This window comes from Scardinius erythrophthalmus (assembly GCF_964197995.2).
Source record: "Scardinius erythrophthalmus genome assembly, contig: HAP1_SCAFFOLD_363, whole genome shotgun sequence".
NCBI lineage: Eukaryota > Metazoa > Chordata > Actinopteri > Cypriniformes > Leuciscidae > Scardinius > Scardinius erythrophthalmus.
The window spans coordinates 26,212-53,158 of record NW_028296249.1 but is presented as its reverse complement, the minus strand read 5'-3'; the positions used below and the strand labels follow the sequence as shown (position 1 = coordinate 53,158).

Here is a 26,947-nt window from a genome sequence, read left to right as displayed (position 1 = left end):
ATTACACACACACACACACACACACACTAACCCGACCCATAAACCTACCCATTACACACACACACACACTAACCCGACCCATAAACCTACCCATTACACACACACACTAACCCGACCCCTAAACCTACCCATCTCTCACACACGCACACACACACACCACACACACTAACCCGACCCATAAACCTACCCATTACACACACACACACACACACACACACATACACACACACACATTAACCCGACCCCTAAACCTACCCATCACACACACACACCACACACACTAACCCGACCCATAAACCTACCCATTACACACACACACACACACACACACACACACACATTAACCCGACCCCTAAACCTACCCATCACACACACACACACACACACACACACACACACACACTAACCCGACCCCTAAACCTACTCATTACACACACACACACACACACACACACACACACACACACATACACACACTAACCCGACCCCTAAACCTACCAATTACACACACACACACACACACACTAACCTGACCCCTAAACCTACCCATCACACACACACACACACACACACACACACACACACACACACACTAACCCGACCCCTAAACCTACCCATCACACACACACACACACACACACACACACTAACCTGACCCCTAAACCTACCCATCACACACACACACACACACACACACACTAACCCGACCCCTAAACCTACCCATCTCTCACACGCACACACACACACACACACACACACACACACACACAGACACACACACAGACACACACACACACACACACACACACACACACACACACACAGACACACACACACACACACACACACACACACACACACAGACACACACACACACACACACACACACACACACACACACACACACACACACACACACACACACACACACACACACACACACACACACACACACACACACACCTGTGCACGACTGTGAGTAAGTGAGAGTGTTCAACAGTAGCACTCGCATCAGACGCAAACAGACTTTTACTCAAATATTTACACAGATTCAGAGCCTTGTACTCAAACACTGCAGGCGTTTAGATGTCTATCGTCTCAGCTGAACCCCGATGTATGCATCTCACACACACACATACACACACACACACACACACACACACACTGTCTCATCTCTGCTCTGTTAGTCTTCTCGGATTGATCTGTTATCCTCGTGTGTGTGTGTGTGTGTGTGTGTGTGTGTGTGTGTGTGTGTGTGTGTGTGTCCCTCTCATCCCTCAGTGTCTCCTGAACCTGTGTGTTTATCCTCATGTGTGTGTGTGTGTGTGTGTGTGTGTGTGAGTCCCATATCTCACTGTCCCTCTTCTTTCAGGTTCCCATGGGAAGCTCCCGAGGCCCGAGGACTCGTATGTGTTTGAGGAGGAGAGCAGCAGCGAGAGTCTTTCTCCAGAGTCGCTCTCAGAGAACAAGACCTCGCCAACACACACCAGCACTGAACACGTGAGTCACTTACACACACCAGCACTGAACACACACCAGCACTGAACACACACCAGCACTGAACACGTGAGTCACTTACACACACCAGCACTGAACACGTGAGTCACTTACACACACCAACGTCACGAAGCTCAGTGCAAGTGGTCCATTAAAGGGGTGGTATAATGCCCTTCTCACAAGATGTAAAATAAGTCTCTGATGTCCCCAGAGTGTGTGTGTGAAGTTTTAGCTCAAAATACCCCACAGATATTTTTATATAGCATGTTAAAGTTGTCACTTTTTGAGAGTGAGCAAAAACGCACCGTTTTGTGTCTGTTCCTTTAAATGCAAATGAGCTGCTGCTCCCGGCACAGGGGGCGGAGCTCTTTTACCTCACACACACATGCACTGAAATTTTTTAAACTTTTAGCCTTTTATGTTCAAACCGGAGTCAGACAATGATGGAGAGACTCAAGAAGAAGTGACAACATGTAGACAACATTTCTGAATGGTTAGTTGATGAATTTATGTAGCTAATGTGTAGTTATCTTCTAGTCATTGATTAGCATGTTATGATAATCTATAAATCGTGTTCAGGGGGCGGGGTTTATGTAAATTCTAGGGTTGGTGATGTCACTAACCCGGGAGGAATGTGGTGTAGTCTCTACCAGCCGTTTGTTGTAGTCCTTAAAATGTGATTTCTTTAAAAGCAAATATCTCCCTTTGCTCTGAACTTTGAGCGTTGTAACTTTGCAGATGTTGTTTATGCTCAAACAGCAACATTACACACTAACTAAAGCTAGAAAAGTCAAATCATAGTCAACCACCCCTTTAAATGTAGAAGTTCAGGTGGTTGAGATCTTCGGCCCCCTGTGGAGGTTCAGGGAACTGCAGGTTCTGCTCAGGATCCGACTGACAGCTCTTTGACTCAGAGCCTGAGATCAGTGTGTTTCTGACGCAGTGTTTTGTGAATGTTAGAATGATTGCCCGTTCTCTGGTGATAATAAACGACCCGCTGTATGTGCCTGGCATCACATCATCATGACCTGTTGCTACAAAAAAAAAGCGTGTGCGGAATATTTACTTTAGCGTTGTGGCTTGTGAAAGCTGTAAATTATGTACATGTTTAATAATAATCACCTCATGTGTGGCATTTATTAAATGCAAAGTACTTGGGAAATATACATCAATCTTATAAACAATGTCACCTGCATACCAACTTATGGAAACTCCAAGGTTTGACCTTTGCAGTAATGTTTAACAGAAGACATTATTTATATTTGTTTAACCCTGATTCATATTTGATACAGTCTCTAAAATTCATGCAGTCCTTTGATAGTTTAAGTCAAGTCAACTTTATTTATGTAGCGCTTTATATAATACAGATGATTTCTAAGCAGCTTTACAGTGATAACAGGAAAATAATGCAACAAAGATTGCTTTGGCTGTACAGCAGAGCTAGAAGAAAGTCACTGTCCAGTTTAAGTTTTTAATTGATTAATTTTCGTCGTACGAAATATTAGTTTATTTTAATTTGGCGTGACTGATAATAGACGGAGCGCGATTGAACGCGATCGTCTCTTCCTCTTAATCACCAGTTACACAATAAACATCAATGAACATCTGAAGGTATGTTTAAAGATACAGTACAACTTACTGAAACGAATCATAACTTTTGTAATTGCTCAATCAGTGTTTCAAAGGCGGAAAGACGTCAATACAACGGCTTGTAAACAAAATGTCACAATTTACCTCAGGCAAGTCATTCAGTTTCCACAACTTGTTAGTTCGCTAGAGAAATGAACTCATTCGCTAAATATATGCACTATATCAGCCTATATATTATATTATATTTTACTTAACCTGTTAGTGAAGTCTTGATTATTTCATGTATGTTTAAAATGTATAACTAGATAGAGAAGTTAATGACTAGTATTATTATTTAATATGTCAGGCTTTACAGGGTAATAACAATCAATCATTAATCATCATTTAACGGTATAATAATGTATTATTAAGGGCCCTCAGAGCAAAGACGGCAGCGCTCAAACCCCAGAGGAGGTCATGAGCGACGGCCAGGGAACAACACCGATCCCAGTTCAAGCCATGGTCAAGGTAAAACTGAAGTCCTCATCAAATAATAAGCTCACTGTAAATCTGATATCTGCTCATTGGATGAAGTTCCTCGAATCCTCTGTTTTTTTCCTGTGCAAAGCAGTCCAAAGTGTCTGAGAAGAACCGCCACAAGAAACCCAAAGACATCAAGCCTAAAGTGAAGAAGCTGAAGTACCACCAGTACATCCCACCGGACCAGAAGGCCGAGCGTTCTCCTCCGGCTCAGATGGACTCAGCGTACGCTCGTCTGCTTCAACAACAGCAGCTCTTCCTACAACTGCAGATCCTCAGCCAGCAGAAACACACACACTCGCAGACACACTCGCAGACCAGCTTCAGCTACCAGATCAACCAGCACAAGTGAGTCCAAACATCATTCAGATAGCTGTCAGAAGCACAAATATCACCGGATAAACTACATCATGTACACACTTGAATCATTGCGTCCTATAAAGGAATGTTCTGTAGGATTTTTTCTTTTTTGCATTAAATGAATCAAAAGTGACAGTAAAGACATGTATAACGTTACAAAAGATTCTATTTGAAATAAATGCTGTTCTTTTGAACTTTCTATTCATCAAAGAATCTGCTATCACATGTATCACATTTTGGACGAATTGGCAGCTCAAAAGAACAGCATTTATTTGAAATAGGATTTTTTGTAACATTATAACTTTTTGTAACATCCTTGATGAATAGAATTTATCCTTTTCTTTCACAATTTATTTTACTGATGCTAAACGTTTAAATTGTAATGTAACACTGTTCCCTTTCAGTCGGTCACGTTCAACGTTACGTCGACGTGCCAACGTAATTGGGATCACTTCAGGGAGCCCTATCATCTTAGAATATCTGCAGAACAAGCCAGTGCACATTGCCGTGCGAGATTCTTTGCGCGGGTATAAATACGGTAGCGGTGCACTATCTCTGCCGTGCACAGCGGCCATTCTCTGGGTGCCTCAGCACTATTGAGAGATCTAAAAGTGTGTTTTTCTTCACAAAAGAGCAAAACACAGGCGTGACACTGCGTCCTTTTCAGGATGTCATTCCACCTGTGCGTTTCTGGGTGTGGTCGTTCCCTGGCGCCAGCTGACCGCCACATTAGTTGCCTCTCATGTTTGGGTATTCAGCACCGAGAGGATTACCGAGAGGGCTTCTCCGCCGAGTCATTCTCCGTGGGGCCCTCAAGCCTCTCAAACACAGTGGCTGTTGGAGCTTTCGAAGGAGCGCGCGCTGGTCCTTCACACGGACGACCAGTCGTTTCCTTCAGGGCTCCAGCTGACGATTAGATGTCGGTGTGTGGAACTCACCCCCAAGTCCCGAACCTTCTAGGCTGGGTTTCTCGGGGCGGGCCGCGCTGGTGCCTTTCTTCCCAGAGGTGCATGAGGAGCTCACTAGGACGTGGATGTCACCTTATTCTGCTAGAAGCCGTCCTAGTGGCTCCTTCCCCCTCACCACCCTCGAGTGGCTAAGGACTTTTTGCTCTGCCAAAACTTCATTGAAAGTTGAAGGACTCTCCTGGGTCCCAAGAGGGCGCGCTTGGCGGGGTACGACGCTATGCCTTGCCTTGCCCCTTTTCTATCGCCTACGTGCAGCAGTGGCTGTGTTCTGGTCTACGCTCCCGTCTAATGTCACAACTCGCCCGCCATCTCCTCCTCTGGAGTCAGAAGCATCTGAGGTTGCTTCATGCCATTCACATTCTGGGCCTGCTCAATCATGCAGCCAACGAGCTCTCACGACAGCTTACGCTCCTGGGAGAGTGGCGACTCCATCCCCAGGTGGTCCAGCTGATTTGGAGGCACTTCGGGGTGACCAGGTAGATCTGTTTGACTCCCCAGACACATCACATTTCCAGTTGTTCTTCTCCCTGACCGACGGAACCCTCGGCACAGATGCACTGGCACACAGCTGGCCCCGAGCCTACGCAAATATGCGTTTCCCCCAGTGAGCCTTCTTGCACAGACCCTGGAACTAGTGCTCCTCGCGACAGCCCCTCCCTGGCCCATTCCTCTGAGGTAGGGGATCTGCATGCATTTTCGGTCGACGAATCTTGCCTAGAATTCGGCCCGGCTAACTCTCACGTGATCCTGAGACATATGTGCCCAAGGTTCCTACCATTCCCTTCACGACCTCGGCTCCACAGCGAAAAACAAAAGGTGCGTGCATCAGATTCCGTATTTATATCAGAGCTGCAGGGCGTGAAATGCACATCTCGCACGCCAATGTGCAGTGGCTTGTTCTGTAGATACTCGAAGATGATAGGGCTCAAAAGCAGCAAATCATCATATTAGAAGTATTTCTGAAGAATCATGTGACACAGAAGACTGGAGTAATGGTGCTGAATCAGCTTTGATCACAGAAATAAATTATATTTTAACATATATTCACACAGAAAACAGCTGTTTTACATTGGAATAATATTTCACTGTTTTACTGTATTTTTTTATCAAATAAATGCTGTCTTGGGGAGAAGAGACTTCTTTTTAAAAAATTAACACATTGAAAAAATGTAATTACTCCAAACTTTTGAACTGTACTGTGTATAGTTAAATATATACTTTTTTATTTTATTAACCCTTAAAGACCTAGAACATTTTTAGGGCACCTGACTCTCCTGTACTTTTCTCTGTTTTTCTAACCCATTATAGCAGTCAGCATCAAGTTTTATCATTTTAAAAAGGAGAACTTGAAGTTTCAAACAATTTCATTTAAAGTACCAATTTTATATTTATTTTGTCTGAGAATGGATAAATTTATCAGATTTAAGAAAAACAGGAGCAAATTTTTGGTCAAAGTCAAACAGAACCTCCTTGAAGTTTGAGTTTTTCCCTTTAGAAAGTTATACTTGGATGTTCTAGATTTCGAGATGAAATTTTGAGATTTATTACCACATTATTACAGGCGCTTTTCAGTGAAAACTGGTGTTTTTTATTTACTGACAAGAGTTGTTTCCAGCATTCTCACTGATGTGTGTGTGTGTGTGCATCAGGTCGTCCGGTGAGCAGCAGGCCTCATGTGCTTCAGCAGGCAGTAGCAGCAGCTCGTCGTCTCCAGTGAAGAGCAACTACTGCAGTCCGTCCTCCATCAACTCCATCAACTCCATCAACTCTATCAACTCTCTCAACTCCATCAGTCCCGCGCCGCTGCCCAACAACCTGGACGACCTGAAGGTACTGATGATGACCCAAAGCTTATACACCCTCTGGTGCTCTTCGCTCATTTTTGACCGAAAATATTTACATTTGTTTTGTTTACAATTTTTTTTCTTCATCGGAATGGTACGAAACTTGGTAAAGAGAAAGAGATAGGCTCACCAAAACAAAGTCACTTTTCACATTTTCTGGGTTGGTAGATGCACCGGGGACCTGATTATAGTACTTAAACACGGAAAAATCATGATATGTCCCCTTTAAATAAATAAAAAACGCTTCTTCTTATAAAGCCTGCAACTCTTGTCTTCTGTGACTTCAGGTGTCGGAACTGCGACAGCAACTGCGCATACGAGGCCTCCCCGTCTCCGGCACCAAAACGTCTCTCATCGAGCGCCTGCGTCCCTTTAAAGACTCCAGCTGTGCTTCTCCATCGGGCTCCGGGGACGTCAGCACCGGCCCGTTCCCCGTGACTCCCAGCGGATCCTCCTATCAGTCCCCAGCGTCCCACGGGCCCGGCTTCTACCCGTTCTGCAGCAGCGGCTCCTCGCCTCCCATCTCCCCGGCCTCTTCGGACCTCTCGCTCCCCGACAGCTTCAGCGACGGCACGCTGTCGTCTCCACCCCTCGGCCCGGATGCGGAGAAGGACAAGATGCTGGTAGAGAAGCAGAAGGTGATTGAGGAGCTGCGCTGGAAGCTCCAGCAGGAGCAAAGGCAGGTGGAGGAGCTTCGCTTTGAGCTCCACAAGAGGAGCCGCGAGTGTCCTGTGATCATGGAGCCTCCGGTTCAGGTCCAGCAGGGCTACGGCGTGTCGGTCAAGCAGGAGCACGTGTCCTCCAGCTGCCCGCTATCCTCCGAGCAGGGGAATGGAGTGTGTGTGGGTCACTGCGACCCGAGTCTCTCCGCCTTCATGAGTCCTCAGTGTTCTCCTCAGGAGTCTCCTGTTACTAAACCCTCCTCCAGTCCTCAGCCTGAGTCGCCTGTCCAACCGTTCCTGCTGAGAGACTCGCACAGACCCGCTCGCAACATGCAGGTGCATCCCGATCACGATCCATCTCACACTCATCTGTTCATTAAAGGGATAGTTCACCCAAAAATGAAAATTACCCCATGATTTACTCACCCTGAAATCATCCTAGGTGTATATGACATTCTTCTTTCAGACGGATACAATCAGAGTTATATTAAGAAACTGTCCTGGCTCTACCAAGCTGTATAATGGCAGTGAATGGCCGGTTTCTGTTCATCAAAGTTAATCAAAGTGCATCTATCCATGATAAAAGAGCTCCACAGGCTCCAGGGGTTAATAAAGGCCTTCTGAAGCGAAGTGATGCCTTTGTGTAAGAAAAATATCCACATTTAAAACTTTATCAACTAAAATAACTAGCTTCCGGCAGATGGTCACTCTCATTATAAAGCTTGGAAGAGCCAGGACATTTTTTAATATAACTCTTTGTATTCGTCTGACAGAAGAGTGTCATATACACCTAGGATGATTTCAGGGTGAGTAAATCATGGGCTAATTTTCATTTTTGGGTGAACGATCCCTTTAATTCAGAAATACATGCAGATCACACGTACAGTGACTTCAATACGCCTCTTCTGTGATGAGCATGTTTCACATTTACATTTAAAGGGGTGGTTGATTATGATTTGACTTTTCTAGCTTTAGTTAGTGTGTAATGTTGCTGTTTGAGCATAAACAACATCTGCAAAGTTACAACGCTCAAAGTTCAGAGCAAAGGGAGATATTTGCTTTTAAAGAAATCGCTTTTTAAGGACTACAACAAACGGCTGGTAGAGACTACACCACATTCCTCCCGGGTTAGTGACATCACCAACCCTAGAATTTACATAAACCCCGCCGCCGGGAACGTGATATATAGATTATCATAACATGCTAATCAATTACTAGAAGATAACACTTCAGCTACATAAATTCATCAACTAACCATTCAGAAATGTCCTGTTGCTTCTACATGTTGTCACTTCTTCTTGAGTCTCTCCATCATTGTCCGACTCCGGTTTGAACATAAAAGGCTAAAAGGTTTTGAAATTATCAGTGCATGTGTGTGTGAGTGCAAGCTGTTGAAGCTCCGCCCCCTGTGCCGGGAGCAGCAGCTCATTTGCATTTAAAGGTACAGACACAAAATGGTGTGTTTTTGCGCACCCTCAAAAAGTGACAACTTTAGCATGCTATATTAAAATATCAGTGGGGTATTATGAGCTAAAACTTCACACACACACTCTGGGGACATCAGAGACTTATTTTAGATCTTGTGAAAAGGGCATTATACCACCCCTTTAATGTATCCACACTGCAAAAATTATGTTCTTTCTCAGTGTTTCTGTCTTGTTTTCCAGCACAAATATCTAAACATTCTTAAATCAAGATACATTTACTGGAGAAGCAAAATTATTTATCAAGTTTTGTTTTATGGAAAATATATAAAAAAATTGTTTTTGCGGAATCTAGCTAATATTATACATATATATATATATATATATATATATATATATATATATATATATCAACTGTTTAGGTTCACTTAAATATAACTGACTGTGTTTACGTGAATACTTGCCAAGACCAGCATTTTGGCAATACTTTGTGTGTATTTGACAGTTTAGCGCAATAAGTAGCGAAAAATAACTCAATTTAGTGCTGAGAGGCGACTTTATGTGCGTGTACTTTGGGTGTGAGCTCAAAATCTGTGGGAACAAGTAAAATTATGTGCAATACACGCAATCCCATGCTTAAATTCAAGTACTGTAACAACTACAATATACAACTACAATCCAATCCTAATCTGATTCTGATCCGGAACAAATGAAGCTGATGATGATTATGATGATATATAAATGTACGAAATATTTACCTTGGAAAAAAAATATGTATTTATTTATTTAAAATCACTCATGTATATAATAGTTTTACTTAATGTTTACACAACACAACCTTTTTAGAGTCTTGTTGAAAATAGTATAAAAGTTTTTCAAAACTAACATAAATACAAAGCACTTGGCATGTGTTTGAAGCTCTAATCACAGACACGTTTGTGACTGACTGCTGAAACATCTCTCTCTGTCACAGTTACAGCAGAAAAGCATGTGTCAGTCGAGCTGCTCATATCCATCAGACCACAGAAGCCTTCAGTCGCTCTACACGAGTCCAGAGAACAGCATGAACCCCAGAGGCTCGTCCAAGAACAAGAGCGCAAACCTGCAGCAGAAAGTACGTGAAGAAGTCCAATTCAACTAATTCATCTCACTCACTCACTAAACATCACACGTCAAAGCGTCACATATTCTGTTCTGCACCTCCTGCAACAGTAAGTCTCAATTACACTGGCCGTCGGTTGGTGCTCTTCAGTAATTTTTGGCTGAAAATTTTTACGATTTTTATTGTTTAATTTTTTTACTTCATCGAAATGGTACGAAACTTGGTAAAGGTTTTGGCACTTGCTGTGTGAACACACAGAAAAATCATAGATATGATTCGAAAAGGTTAAATGGTCCTGAAAACAATAGTCACACTTGAGCTCCTCGCGGTCAGAAACGAGCGCATTGGAAATGAATGAGACGAGTTTCCTCTAGTGGAAGCGTTTGGTACTGCAGCCGAACTACATCTCACTGAAAGATCATTTATGAGATATCAGGCTTAAATTTTAAACACAACTTGTTTAGATTTATGGTTTTGATATTCTTGCAGTTTTAGAGTAAAACATGTTTTTGAAAATATAGATTTCATATAATTTTAACATCATAACATTTTTCATATCAATAAACGTAATTTTTTTACTTTTTTTAAGTTCTCACTTCAGCAATAATCTGCCAAGTGTCGTCTTTGAAAAGAGATCAAACTTCAGTCTGTCGCTCTAAAGCATTCAAGATTTACGACAGTTTAAGTTGGAAATTATATTTTCAGGTCTATGCTCAAAAAGTGAATAAATGGATTATAAATACAGCGTAAATATAATTTAGTGCCATAAAATCCCCTAAAAATACAAAATATTAAACCAAAAACATTATCAAACTAAAATATAGTACATTCCTTTCATTGAAATAAAAAAATAATGATAATTGGTCATTTTTGACCGACACGCGTACTGCACCAGAGGGTTAAATATGGTTGACCAATGTTTTGTAGCGCAACTTTGAATTGGTCAAGATTCTCACACAATCTGATTGTTATTGGGTCAGAGTTTACACCATCCTCCTGAGGAATATCGTATGCTAGATTCTGCCGCACACGCGCACACACACACACACACACACACACACACACACACACACACACACACACACACACAGCGTCTCGTGTCCCTCTCGCTCCTATGTAACGCTTGTCTCCTCATGTAGGAGGCTCGATCTCACTCTCCCCGGCACCTCGAGCCCCAGTCTCCCACATCCAGCTCTGTCTTCTGTAGCTCAGACTGCCCTGTGTCCCTCAGTAAACCCCCGTGTTATGAGGAGGCTGTGAAACAGGTACACACACTCTCACACACACTCACACACAGTCTCCCACATCCAGCTCTGTCTTCTGTAGCTCAGACTGTCCTGATTCCCTCAGTAGGAGGCTGTGAAACAGGTAAAGCAGCTCGTCCTCGGCTTCTGTCTCGCTGCTGTCCTCTCACACACTCTCACACACTCTCACTGCTCTCACGCTTCTGCTGCGTCTGTAGAGCTTTCCTCTGAGTTACAGTCCTCTGTGCTTCAGGGAAACCCCTCTGACACGTACAGTTAGCTAGAGGCGCAACGGATCACAAAACTCACGGTTCGGATCCTTTACGGTTTTTGAGCCACGGATCGGATCATTTTTCGGATCAGCAATTTTTTAAAAATAAAATATATGATAAATACTTTTTTATTTATTACTTAAAGCTCACTTGAAGTACGCCGATGACACAGCAAAAACTACTAGCCTAACTGATAAAAGTCAAACATTATTAAAAACAAACAGTCAAGTAATAAAATAAGAACAAATACACAAATAAACAAACTTATAAACAAACTAAGTAACAAACTTACAAAGTCGAACAGTAGTATTCAGGTACAGAAATTAATAATTAGGCCTAAATGTAAAATAACAAAAAAAAATTAGAAATTAAATATAGCTTCATCATTGTTAAAGCTGTATTTTGTTGTTTTATCAACATTTATGACACAGACAACTGCAGGAATATAAGACCGAAACTGACAAACATCCGGTTTCTTTTTCAACTGGTCAATTATGACATAACCGAGAGAATACTTGCCGAGAAGGATATTTAGACATAATTATGTGTATATGTGTCCGTTCAAGGGCAAGGAAACGCGAAAGAGGAATCAATTTGGTGTTTGAGCTCTGTCTGAAACACGCCTCTCTCTCTCTCTCTCTCTCTCTCTCTCTCTCTCTCTCTCTCTCACATGCATGTATATATTTAAGACATATTTGCATGTATACTATATATATATATTTATATACAATTTATATTATATATAAATATAAATTATATATAACACATTTTTCTTAAATATATACATGCATGTGTGTGTATTTATATATATACAAAATAATTATACACAGTGTTTTATGTAAACACTTCGATTAATCGTTGCCCAGCACTAGTTTAAATAAATTATTGCAGTAAATTACAATTGTACTGTAAAATAAAATTATAATCATTTTATTTTACACTACAAGTTACAATACTAATATTTATGTCTTTAATTCTTCGCTTACAAACGCTTTTATTTTGGAGGAATATTGGTGAAATGCTGTAAACTTCTGCCCACAAAAATGCAGTTATGTGAACGTGAAGATAAACTGAACCCAGCGAACGCTGCTTTCCCAAACACACGATAAACTGGCAGCACAAGCAGAGATTCACAGTGTTTCCTGTGAATCGAGACGCTCTGAGACGCTGAAAACACCGGCACGGCATATAAATGAACACAGTGCTGCGCTTCACTCTGTTTGGGAAACCCTGCTGTACTTTATAGTGATTTCTATCCTAAACATCTGCTAGCGTAACTACAGCACTCCCAACAACACTTTAAAACAAAAACCTGTTCATATATTTAATTTTCTCAAAACCGTATGGAAGCTCATTTCCACCACAGAATATTATTTTAACTTTTTATCTCAAAATTCTAAGTTTATATTTTGCACATCTGACTTTATTCTCACATTTCAGTAAATTCTGATTTTATTTAAATTCTTTTTTTCTCTAAATTCTGGCTTTATTTCTCGTAATTCTTTTTATTTCTTGCTTTTCTGACTTTTTTCTCTAAATCCTGACTTTATTTCTCTAAACTCTGACTTTATTTCTCTAAACACTGACTTTATTTCTCGCAATTCCAGGTTTATAACTCACAATTCTGACTTTATTTCTTGTAATTCTGAGTTTGTAACTCACAATTCTGACTTTATTTCTCTAAATTCTGACTTTATTTCTCTAAATCCTGACTTTGTTTCTCACAATTCTGACTTTATTTCTCTAAATTCTGACTTTATTTCTCTAATGTCTGACTTTATTTCCGAATTTAGAGATAATTAGAACTGTGAAGGAGGAAAAGTCAGAATTGTGAGATAAAACGTCACGATTAGCTTTCTAGTTTTTCATGGCGTGGCGTAAACAAGCTTCCACAGAACAGGCGTTGAGCGTCTGACAGGTGTGCTGAAAGCGTGGATCACTGACCTGGTATGTTTGTGTGTGTGTGTGTGTTGCAGCAGATGGTGCGAAGCCAGCAGATGGACGAGCTCCTGGATGTCCTCATCGAGAGTGGAGGTCAGTCTCATTCAGACACTCAGATGTTGTGACAGTGTTGAGTTAGTGTTTCACACATTCAGATGTTGTGACGGTGTTGAGTTAGTGTTTCACACACTCAGATGTTGTGACGGTGTTGAGTTAGTGTTTCACACACTCAGATGTTGTGATGGTGTTGAGTTAGTGTTTCACACACTCAGATGTTGTGACGGTGTTGAGTTAGTGTTTCACACACTCAGATGTTGTGACGGTGTTGAGTTAGTGTTTCACACACTCAGATGTTGTGACGGTGTTGAGTTAGTGTTTCACACACTCAGATGTTGTGATGGTGTTGAGTTAGTGTTTCATACACTCAGATGTTGTGCCGGTGTTGAGTTACTGTTTCACACACTCAGATGTTGTGACGGTGTTGAGTTACTGTTTCACACACTCAGATGTTGTGACGGTGTTGAGTTACTGTTTCACACACTCAGATGTTGTGACGGTGTTGAGTTACTGTTTCATACACTCAGATGTTGTGAAGGTGTTGAGTTAGTGTTTCACACACTCAGATGTTGTGACGGTGTTGAGTTAGTGTTTCACACACTCAGATGTTGTGAAGGTGTTGAGTTAGTGTTTCACACACAGATGTTGTGATGGTGTTGAGTTAGTGTTTCACACTCAGATGTTGTGACAGTGTTGAGTTAGTGTTTCACACACTCAGATGTTGTGACAGTGTTGAGTTAGTGTTTCACACTCTCAGATGTTGTGATGGTGTTGAGTTAGTGTTTCACACACTCAGATGTTGTGACGGTGTTGAGTTAGTGTTTCACACACTCAGATGTTGTGAAGGTGTTGAGTTAGTGTTTCACACACAGATGTTGTGATGGTGTTGAGTTAGTGTTTCACACTCAGATGTTGTGACAGTGTTGAGTTAGTGTTTCACACACTCAGATGTTGTGACAGTGTTGAGTTAGTGTTTCACACTCTCAGATGTTGTGACGGTGTTGAGTTAGTGTTTCACACACTCAGATGTTGTGAAGGTGTTGAGTTAGTGTTTCACACACAGATGTTGTGACGGTGTTGAGTTAGTGTTTCACACTCTCAGATGTTGTGACAGTGTTGAGTTAGTGTTTCACACTCAGAAGTTGTGACAGTGTTGAGTTAGTGTTTCACACTCTCAGATGTTGTGATGGTGTTGAGATAGTGTTTCACACTCTCAGATGTTGTGACAGTGTTGAGTTAGTGTTTCACACTCAGAAGTTGTGACGGTGTTGAGTTAGTGTTTCACACTCCCAGATGTTGTGACGGTATTGAGATAGTGTTTCACACACTCATGTTGTGACGGTGTTGAGTTAGTGTTTCACACACTCAGATGTTGTGATGGTGTTGAGTTACTGTTTCACACACTCAGATGTTGTGACGGTGTTGAGTTAGTGTTTCACACACAGATGTTGTGATGGTGTTGAGTTAGTGTTTCACACTCAGATGTTGTGACAGTGTTGAGTTAGTGTTTCACACACTCAGATGTTGTGACAGTGTTGAGTTAGTGTTTCACACTCTCAGATGTTGTGATGGTGTTGAGTTAGTGTTTCACACACTCAGATGTTGTGACGGTGTTGAGTTAGTGTTTCACACACTCAGATGTTGTGAAGGTGTTGAGTTAGTGTTTCACACACAGATGTTGTGATGGTGTTGAGTTAGTGTTTCACACTCAGATGTTGTGACAGTGTTGAGTTAGTGTTTCACACACTCAGATGTTGTGACAGTGTTGAGTTAGTGTTTCACACTCTCAGATGTTGTGACGGTGTTGAGTTAGTGTTTCACACACTCAGATGTTGTGAAGGTGTTGAGTTAGTGTTTCACACACAGATGTTGTGACGGTGTTGAGTTAGTGTTTCACACTCTCAGATGTTGTGACAGTGTTGAGTTAGTGTTTCACACTCAGAAGTTGTGACAGTGTTGAGTTAGTGTTTCACACTCTCAGATGTTGTGATGGTGTTGAGATAGTGTTTCACACTCTCAGATGTTGTGACGGTGTTGAGTTAGTGTTTCACACTCTCAGATGTTGTGACAGTGTTGAGTTAGTGTTTCACACTCAGAAGTTGTGACGGTGTTGAGTTAGTGTTTCACACTCCCAGATGTTGTGACGGTATTGAGATAGTGTTTCACACACTCATGTTGTGACGGTGTTGAGTTAGTGTTTCACACACTCAGATGTTGTGATGGTGTTGAGTTACTGTTTCACACACTCAGATGTTGTGACGGTGTTGAGTTAGTGTTTCACACACTCAGATGTTGTGACGGTGTTGAGTTAGTGTTTCACACACTCAGATGTTGTGAAGGTGTTGAGTTAGTGTTTCACACACAGATGTTGTGATGGTGTTGAGTTAGTGTTTCACACTCAGATGTTGTGACAGTGTTGAGTTAGTGTTTCACACACTCAGATGTTGTGACGGTGTTGAGTTAGTGTTTCACACTCTCAGATGTTGTGACGGTGTTGAGTTAGTGTTTCACACTCAGAAGTTGTGACGGTGTTGAGTTAGTGTTTCACACTCTCAGATGTTGTGATGGTGTTGAGATAGTGTTTCACACTCTCAGATGTTGTGACGGTGTTGAGTTAGTGTTTCACACTCTCAGATGTTGTGACAGTGTTGAGTTAGTGTTTCACACTCAGAAGTTGTGACGGTGTTGAGTTAGTGTTTCACACTCTCAGATGTTGTGATGGTGTTGAGATAGTGTTTCACACTCAGATGTTGTGACGGTGTTGAGTTAGTGTTTCACACTCTCAGATGTTGTGACAGTGTTGAGTTAGTGTTTCACACACTCAGATGTTGTGCTGGTGTTGAGTTAGTGTTTCACACTCAGATGTTGTGACGGTGTTGAGTTAGTGTTTCACACACTCAGATGTTGTGCTGGTGTTGAGTTAGTGTTTCACACTCAGAAGTTGTGACGGTGTTGAGTTAGTGTTTCACACTCTCAGATGTTGTGACAGTGTTGAGTTAGTGTTTCACACTCAGAAGTTGTGACGGTGTTGAGTTAGTGTTTCACACTCTCAGATGTTGTGATGGTGTTGAGATAGTGTTTCACACTCTCAGATGTTGTGACGGTGTTGAGTTAGTGTTTCACACTCTCAGATGTTGTGACAGTGTTGAGTTAGTGTTTCACACTCTCAGATGTTGTGACAGTGTTGAGTTAGTGTTTCACACACTCAGATGTTGTGATGGTGTTGAGTTAGTGTTTCACACACTCAGATGTTGTGACGGTGTTGAGTTAGTGTTTCACACATTCAGAAGATGTTGTGACGGTGTTGAGTTAGTGTTTCACACATTCAGAAGATGTTGTGACGGTGTTGAGTTAGTGTTTCACACACTCAGATGTTGTGACGGTGTTGAGTTAGTGTTTCACACACTCAGATGTTGTGACGGTGTTGAGTTAGTGTTTCACACACTCAGATGTTGTGACGGTGTTGAGTTAGTGTTTCACACACTCAGATGTTGTGAAGGTGTTGAGTTAGTGTTTCACACACAGATGTTGTGATGGTGTTGAGTTAGTGTTTCACACTCAGATGTTGTGACAGTGTTGAGTTAGTGTTTCACACACTCAGATGTTGTGACGGTGTTGAGTTAGTGTTTCACACTCTCAGATGTTGTGACGGTGTTGAGTTAGTGTTTCACACTCAGAAGTTGTGACGGTGTTGAGTTAGTGTTTCACACTCTCAGATGTTGTGATGGTGTTGAGATAGTGTTTCACACTCTCAGATGTTGTGACGGTGTTGAGTTAGTGTTTCACACTCTCAGATGTTGTGACAGTGTTGAGTTAGTGTTTCACACTCAGAAGTTGTGACGGTGTTGAGTTAGTGTTTCACACTCTCAGATGTTGTGATGGTGTTGAGATAGTGTTTCACACTCAGATGTTGTGACGGTGTTGAGTTAGTGTTTCACACTCTCAGATGTTGTGACAGTGTTGAGTTAGTGTTTCACACACTCAGATGATGTGCTGGTGTTGAGTTAGTGTTTCACACTCAGATGTTGTGACGGTGTTGAGTTAGTGTTTCACACACTCAGATGTTGTGCTGGTGTTGAGTTAGTGTTTCACACTCAGATGTTGTGACGGTGTTGAGTTAGTGTTTCACACTCTCAGATGTTGTGACAGTGTTGAGTTAGTGTTTCACACTCAGAAGTTGTGACGGTGTTGAGTTAGTGTTTCACACTCTCAGATGTTGTGATGGTGTTGAGATAGTGTTTCACACTCTCAGATGTGACGGTGTTGAGTTAGTGTTTCACACTCTCAGATGTTGTGACAGTGTTGAGTTAGTGTTTCACACTCTCAGATGTTGTGACAGTGTTGAGTTAGTGTTTCACACACTCAGATGTTCTGATGGTGTTGAGTTAGTGTTTCACACACTCAGATGTTGTGACGGTGTTGAGTTAGTGTTTCACACATTCAGAAGATGTTGTGACGGTGTTGAGTTAGTGTTTCACACATTCAGAAGATGTTGTGACGGTGTTGAGTTAGTGTTTCACGCACTCAGATGTTGTGACGGTGTTGAGTTAGTGTTTCACAGACTCAGATGTTGTGACGGTGTTGAGTTAGTGTTTCACACATTCAGAAGATGTTGTGACGGTGTTGAGTTAGTGCTTCACACATTCAGAAGATGTTGTGACGGTGTTGAGTTAGTGTTTCACACACTCAGATGTTGTGACGGTGTTGAGTTAGTGTTTCACACTCTCAGATGTTGTGACGGTGTTGAGTTAGTGTTTCACACTCTCAGATGTTGTGACAGTGTTGAGTTAGTGTTTCACACTCTCAGATGTTGTGACAGTGTTGAGTTAGTGTTTCACACACTCAGATGTTGTGATGGTGTTGAGTTAGTGTTTCACACACTCAGATGTTGTGACGGTGTTGAGTTAGTGTTTCACACATTCAGAAGATGTTGTGACGGTGTTGAGTTAGTGTTTCACACATTCAGAAGATGTTGTGACGGTGTTGAGTTAGTGTTTCACGCACTCAGATGTTGTGACGGTGTTGAGTTAGTGTTTCACACACTCAGATGTTGTGACGGTGTTGAGTTAGTGTTTCACACATTCAGAAGATGTTGTGACGGTGTTGAGTTAGTGCTTCACACATACAGAAGATGTTGTGACGGTGTTGAGTTAGTGTTTCACACACTCAGATGTTGTGACGGTGTTGAGTTAGCGTTTCATACACTCAGATGTTGTGACGGTGTTGAGTTAGTGTTTCACACACTCAGATGTTGAGCCTGGTGTTAAGTTAGTGTTTCACACACTCAGATGTTGTGACGGTGTTGAGTTAGTGTTTCACACACTCAGATGTTGTGACGTTGTTGAGTTAGTGTTTCACACACTCAGATGTTGTGACTGTGTTTAGCTAGTATTTCACACACTCAGATGTTGTGATGGTGTTGAGTTAGTGTTTCACACACTCAGATGTTGTGCTGGTGTTGAGTTAGTGTTTCACACATTCAGAAGATGTTGTGACGGTGTTGAGTTAGTGTTTCACACACTCAGATGTTGTGAAGGTGTTGAGTTAGTGTTTCACACACAGATGTTGTGATGGTGTTGAGTTAGTGTTTCACACTCAGATGTTGTGACAGTGTTGAGTTAGTGTTTCACACACTCAGATGTTGTGACGGTGTTGAGTTAGTGTTTCACACTCTCAGATGTTGTGACGGTGTTGAGTTAGTGTTTCACACTCAGAAGTTGTGACGGTGTTGAGTTAGTGTTTCACACTCTCAGATGTTGTGATGGTGTTGAGATAGTGTTTCACACTCTCAGATGTTGTGACGGTGTTGAGTTAGTGTTTCACACTCTCAGATGTTGTGACAGTGTTGAGTTAGTGTTTCACACTCAGAAGTTGTGACGGTGTTGAGTTAGTGTTTCACACTCTCAGATGTTGTGATGGTGTTGAGATAGTGTTTCACACTCAGATGTTGTGACGGTGTTGAGTTAGTGTTTCACACTCTCAGATGTTGTGACAGTGTTGAGTTAGTGTTTCACACACTCAGATGATGTGCTGGTGTTGAGTTAGTGTTTCACACTCAGATGTTGTGACGGTGTTGAGTTAGTGTTTCACACACTCAGATGTTGTGCTGGTGTTGAGTTAGTGTTTCACACTCAGAAGTTGTGACGGTGTTGAGTTAGTGTTTCACACTCTCAGATGTTGTGACAGTGTTGAGTTAGTGTTTCACACTCAGAAGTTGTGACGGTGTTGAGTTAGTGTTTCACACTCTCAGATGTTGTGATGGTGTTGAGATAGTGTTTCACACTCTCAGATGTGACGGTGTTGCGTTAGTGTTTCACACTCTCAGATGTTGTGACAGTGTTGAGTTAGTGTTCCACACTCTCAGATGTTGTGACAGTGTTGAGTTAGTGTTTCACACACTCAGATGTTGTGATGGTGTTGAGTTAGTGTTTCACACACTCAGATGTTGTGACGGTGTTGAGTTAGTGTTTCACACATTCAGAAGATGTTGTGACGGTGTTGAGTTAGTGTTTCACACATTCAGAAGATGTTGTGACGGTGTTGAGTTAGTGTTTCACGCACTCAGATGTTGTGACGGTGTTGAGTTAGTGTTTCACAGACTCAGATGTTGTGACGGTGTTGAGTTAGTGTTTCACACATTCAGAAGATGTTGTGACGGTGTTGAGTTAGTGCTTCACACATTCAGAAGATGTTGTGACGGTGTTGAGTTAGTGTTTCACACACTCAGATGTTGTGACGGTGTTGAGTTAGTGTTTCACACTCTCAGATGTTGTGACGGTGTTGAGTTAGTGTTTCACACTCTCAGATGTTGTGACAGTGTTGAGTTAGTGTTTCACACTCTCAGATGTTGTGACAGTGTTGAGTTAGTGTTTCACACACTCAGATGTTGTGATGGTGTTGAGTTAGTGTTTCACACACTCAGATGTTGTGACGGTGTTGAGTTAGTGTTTCACACATTCAGAAGATGTTGTGACGGTGTTGAGTTAGTGTTTCACACATTCAGAAGATGTTGTGACGGTGTTGAGTTAGTGTTTCACGCACTCAGATGTTGTGACGGTGTTGAGTTAGTGTTTCACACACTCAGATGTTGTGACGGTGTTGAGTTAGTGTTTCACACATTGAGAAGATGTTGTGACGGTGTTGAGTTAGTGTTTCACACACTCAGATGTTGTGACGGTGTTGAGTTAGCGTTTCATACACTCAGATGTTGTGACGGTGTTGAGTTAGTGTTTCACACACTCAGATGTTGAGCCTGGTGTTAAGTTAGTGTTTCACACACTCAGATGTTGTGACGGTGTTGAGTTAGTGTTTCACACACTCAGATGTTGTGACGTTGTTGAGTTAGTGTTTCACACACTCAGATGTTGTGACTGTGTTTAGCTAGTATTTCACACACTCAGATGTTGTGATGGTGTTGAGTTAGTGTTTCACACACTCAGATGTTGTGCTGGTGTTGAGTTAGTGTTTCACACATTCAGAAGATGTTGTGACGGTGTTGAGTTAGTGTTTCACACTCAGAAGTTGTGACGGTGTTGAGTTAGTGTTTCACACACTCAGAAGTTGTGACTGTGTTGAGTTAGTGTTTCACACTCTCAGATGTTGTGAAAGTGTTGAGTTAGTGTTTCACACTCTCAGATGTTGTGACAGTGTTGAGTTAGTGTTTCACACTCCCAGATGTTGTGACGGTATTGAGATAGTGTTTCACACACTCATGTTGTGATGGCGTTGAGTTAGTGTTTCACACACTCAGATGTTGTGATGGTGTTGAGTTAGTGTTTCACACACTCAGATGTTGTGAAGGTGTTGAGTTAGTGTTTCACACACAGATGTTGTGATGGTGTTGAGTTAGTGTTTCACACTCAGATGTTGTGACAGTGTTGAGTTAGTGTTTCACACACTCAGATGTTGTGACGGTGTTGAGTTAGTGTTTCACACTCTCAGATGTTGTGACAGTGTTGAGTAAGTGTTTCACACTCAGAAGTTGTGACAGTGTTGAGTTAGTGTTTCACACTCTCAGATGTTGTGATGGTGTTGAGATAGTGTTTCACACTCTCAGATGTTGTGACGGTGTTGAGTTAGTGTTTCACACTCTCAGATGTTGTGACAGTGTTGAGTTAGTGTTTCACACTCAGAAGTTGTGACGGTGTTGAGTTAGTGTTTCACACTCTCAGGTGTTGTGATGGTGTTGAGATAGTGTTTCACACTCAGATGTTGTGACTGTGTTGAGTTAGTGTTTCACACTCTCAGATGTTGTGAAAGTGTTGAGTTAGTGTTTCACACTCTCAGATGTTGTGACAGTGTTGAGTTAGTGTTTCACACTCCCAGATGTTGTGACGGTATTGAGATAGTGTTTCACACACTCATGTTGTGACGGTGTTGAGTTAGTGTTTCACACACAGATGTTGTGATGGTGTTGAGTTAGTGTTTCACACACTCAGATGTTGTGAAGGTGTTGAGTTAGTGTTTCACACACAGATGTTGTGATGGTGTTGAGTTAGTGTTTCACACTCAGATGTTGTGACAGTGTTGAGTTAGTGTTTCACACACTCAGATGTTGTGACGGTGTTGAGTTAGTGTTTCACACTCAGAAGTTGTGACGGTGTTGAGTTAGTGTTTCACACTCTCAGATGTTGTGATGGTGTTGAGATAGTGTTTCACACTCTCAGATGTTGTGACGGTGTTGAGATAGTGTTTCACACTCTCAGATGTTGTGACGGTGTTGAGTTAGTGTTTCACACTCTCAGATGTTGTGACAGTGTTGAGTTAGTGTTTCACACTCAGAAGTTGTGACGGTGTTGAGTTAGTGTTTCACACTCTCAGATGTTGTGATGGTGTTGAGTTAGTGTTTCACACTCTCAGATGTTGTGACAGTGTTGAGTTAGTGTTTCACACTCAGATGTTGTGCTGGTGTTGAGTTAGTGTTTCACACTCAGATGTTGTGACGGTGTTGAGTTAGTGTTTCACACACTCAGATGTTGTGCTGGTGTTGAGTTAGTGTTTCACACTCTCAGATGTTGTGACAGTGTTGAGTTAGTGTTTCACACTCAGAAGTTGTGACGGTGTTGAGTTAGTGTTTCACACACTCAGATGTTGTGATGGTGTTTAGCTAGTGTTTCACACACTCAGATGTTGTGATGGTGTTGAGTTAGTGTTTCACACACTCAGATGTTGTAACGGTGTTGAGTTAGTGTTTCACACATTCAGAAGATGTTGTGACAGTGTTGAGTTAGTGTTTCACACATTCAGATGTTGTGACGGTGTTGAGTTAGTGTTTCACACATTCAGAAGATGTTGTGACGGTGTTGAGTTAGTGTTTCACACACTCAGATTTTGTGACGTGTTGAGTGTTTCACACATTCAGAAGATGTTGTGACGGTGTTGAGTTAGTGTTTCACACACTCAGATGTTGTGCTGGTGTTGAGTTAGTGTTTCACACACTCAGATGTTGTGACGGTGTTTAGCTAGTGTTTCACACACTCAGATGTTGTGATGGTGTTGAGTTAGTGTTTCACACACTCAGATGTTGTGACGGTGTTTAGCTAGTGTTTCACACACTCAGATGTTGTGCCGGTGGTGAGTTAGTGTTTCACACACTCAGATTTTGTGCTGGTGTTGAGTTAGTGTTTCACACATTCAGAATATGTTGTGACGGTGTTGAATTAGTGTTTCACACACTCAGATGTTGTGACGGTGTTGAGTTAGTGTTTTACACACTCAGATGTTGTGACGGTGTTGAGTTAGTGTTTGTGCTGTGATGTCCTCCTCCTTCTTTTTAAAGAAATGCCAGCTAACGCCAAAGAAGAGCCTCCTGTAACCAAAGTTGTGCCTCACCTTACAGTTTCCCCGAAGTTCCAGCACCGGCACTACAGTCACATGTGTGCGTACGAGCCCGGAGACGGCCACCTGGAGGCGCTGCTGAGCCGGACACACACTGACACACACTCCGACACACACTCTGACGAGACAGGCGAAGGATTCAACGACAGACTGATGATGGACACGCCTGTGATCGGGAAGATGGAGACTCAGGGACTCGGGATGACCTTCACGGACTCGCCTTGGGAAACCATGGAGTGGCTGGATCTGACTCCGCCAAACTCCTTCCAGAACCAGAACGCTCTTCCTCTCACCGGACCAAACATCTTCAACACCGAGTTCCTGGACGTCACCGACATCAGCCTGAACTCTGCCATGGACCTGCACCTCGATCACTGGTGAGGAGGAACCGGTGCAGCGGGAGTCGTTGACACTCACAGTTCTGAGATGTTAAAGGAGTAGTTCACTTCAGAATTAAAATTTGCTCTCCGCTACGTCTTCCAAGATGTTCCAGTAGTGGTGTTTATTTGTCCTCGTAGGGAAAGTAGTTTGCACAGACATTTAAAGAATCACAGTTGGCATATACAAACAATAAATTAAAACAAATAAATCTAATTTAAGATAACCAGACCAACTGAGCATCAATCAACACTAGAAGAAGAATTTAAAAATCAAATTGCTTGAGGGATAAAAGATCGTTTGGACCTGTTTTGCTTGCATCGGGGAACACAGTACCGTCGGCCAGATGGGAGTAATTCAAAAGCATAAGATAAAGGATGCCTCGTATCATTCACAATGATATTAGCTTCAGTCGAAAAAAAAAAAAAGTTTTTGAGGAAAACATTCCAGGATTTTTCTCCATATAGTGACTTCAATGCTTATTCCTCAGCTGGATCGTGTCGAGACTTTGAAGCTGCACTGAAACTCACATTTGGACCTTCAACCCGTTGGACCCCATTGAAGACACTATATGGAGAAACATCCTGGAGTGTTTTCCTCAAAAACCTTAATTTCTTTTCCACTGAAGAAAGAAAGACATGAGCATCTTGGATGACGAGGGGGAGAGTAAACTATCAGGAGATTTTAATTCTGAAGTGAAGTACTCCTTTAACTTGTGATTGCGACATAAACTTGCAATTCTCAAAAGAAAAATCTGAAAGTCGCAATTTAATTTTTTGTTATTCCGTGCGGAAACACACTTCCATAGGAACGAGCCGGTGTCACTTCAGTAAAGATGATGTCAGCAGTCTGGATCCTGGAGTGTTTTAATGCTGTTTTATCACGCTCCATCAAAACTTTTACTGTTTTGACTGGATTCTGCGTAAGAATGTTTTGATGACTGGAAACAGAAAGACGCTCTAAACCCCATTGGATTCGAGCAGGGACGTCCATATCCATCTGTAAATACACACTAGATTTGTGGTGTGGGAAAAACACACATTAATGCATCACACCAGTATAATATCACCTGTACTACTGTAAATATTAATACACACTTCACAGCTTGAGCTTACAGTAGTATGTGTCACGCTTTCTGAGATCATTTCCTGTTCCTTCCCCATCATCATCATCATCATCATCATGGCATTAATTTATTTAGGAAGCGCAAACCTTTGGTTTTTACTCAACGCTTTACGTGAGAGTATTTTCTCTTTAGATTCAGAAAAAAATGTAATAATTTTTTTAACTCTTCATAATCACTGGAGAATTATTCTCTGGTCAAAATAATTTTTTTATTTTTTATAAAAAAAAGACTGTTTTATGTATTGCGAACATCTTTCCAAAAGTCTGTTTTGCATGATTATTATTATTATTATTACTGCCTCCTCTGTTATTTTGACCATTCATTATCTCTTTTTTTGTTGTTGTTTTCTTTCTCTTCTGATGTATTTATTTCTACCTTTTCTTACCCTTAGCATATTTGACATATTTATGAGAAATTCCTTTTATTAAAAACAAAACCGTGAAGTTTCTGACAGTGAAGAGTGATGAGGCAGTTTATGGATCTGTCATTTAATCTGTCAGAAACATCAGCATGTCGTTTGAGGACGTTTTAACATCCCTGTTTCTCTCAAATACGCCACATTATACCAATCTAAAACCACGTGTCAATCAAACAGAAGCGCTACAGCGAGTGAGTCCCAGCACTCGTGAAAAAGGAAATCTATAATATATAAGTTCAACTGTGAAAATGTAGTTCTTTTTGTCTGTGGCAAATTTGGGACTTAACTTGTTTCTTAATCTTTTGAAATAAAATCTTTAGTTTAGAGACTTTAATACTGGTCACTGAATAAATAATATTAGCTCACCAAAAGCTCAAACTGTGAAAAGATTTTCTTATTTTCATGAAGCTGGTCAAAGATGTTTAGTTTTTTCTCCAGTCTCTAATCATATTTCACACCACTGATGCCTTCATGTACAGACTGCGTTCATGATCTGTCGAGCCGTGAAGCCTTAAACACACATGAATCAGAGACTTTTATATAAATACTTTTGTAAGCAATAAACCCTGAGCTTTAAGCTTTAAGGGCATTAAAGACCAACAACAGGCTGTTTTATCTTCAAGACTCAGTTTTGATACGAGACTCTATTTTTACACATCAAGCATTATTGTAGATGCAGATTATTATAAAACTGTAATGATGTTGGAAATCCAAAAACAATCCTAGACATTATCAAGCAGTTTCATGCAGTATTTTTTAACGAAGGTTAAATGTGTGTGTAAAGTTGTATGTAGAGTTGTGTAAAGAATGTCACGTCCTCTGAAAGATTTTATTTTTCTATGTTTGCAGCCCAGATCGATGTTTTTCTTCCTCCTGATGCTCAAATGTTCACATGTGTGTCTGATTTCTTGTTCTTTTGATTTCTCCCGGGGAAAATATATACGTATGACAAAAAGCTTTTGTATTGCTTGGCCACTGAACAGCGTTCAATATAAACTGTCCCAGTATTCGTCTACACCGCTGTATTACTGTAACGAGAGTTCAATAAACCATCATGAAACAAACACCAGTGTCGTCTGCTCAAACAGAACTCAATGCATTAACAAACATGAAGCATTTATTAACTGTACATGCATGTTAACAGACACGACTATGGATTAATTAATGCAGTAAAAGTACTTTTCATTCTTTTCATTCCTGTGTTGAAAATCCAGCTTTTAATGTTGTTTATGTGTCTATGTGGTGTTTTTAATATGCTTTAAGACAAAGCATGTGTAAGTTCATAAGTCGACAGCATTGCTGAGTATTTCCTCCTTAAAACTGCAGTGAACCAAAGACAGTCTCAAAAACACGCTTTGAAATCGCTGGTGTTTCTGACGTCACAAACTACCTTGTAACCAATCAGATCAACGTGTGATCGTCAACCAGTGGATCTCTGAGCTGAGTGAGTGAGTGGAGGCGGGGCTCATTTGCATATTCATAGAACCGCGCATACTAAATGAGGCAAGGGTGTCGAGTTACATTCAAGACATTTTAAGGCATGAAGACTTAAATATGTAATTTTGATGATCAAAGATGAGTTTTAAGAGATAAAATGATTGACTACAGGGGGACTTTGAACCCTTATTATTAAATGTTACTACTAGATTAAACATTTAAAATAATGTCCCTTAAAAATAAACTTCATACGCATTTGAGTCAGAAACCA

General features: G+C 41.4%; 1 protein-coding gene across 1 annotated transcript; it reads left to right on the top strand.

Moving 5' to 3' along the window:
• Positions 1–1,372: 1,372 nt before the first annotated feature.
• LOC308686520 (myocardin-like) lies at positions 1,373–26,296 on the top strand (the record flags this gene model as incomplete). Its single annotated transcript, XM_081394951.1, has 9 exons — positions 1,373–1,500; positions 3,499–3,594; positions 3,695–3,954; positions 6,584–6,764; positions 7,066–7,776; positions 9,838–9,978; positions 11,106–11,231; positions 13,459–13,516; positions 23,319–26,296. Coding segments are annotated over 9 exons (2,081 nt in total), but the record flags the coding sequence as incomplete, so codon positions are not given.
• Between the last annotated feature and the right edge of the window lie 651 nt (positions 26,297–26,947).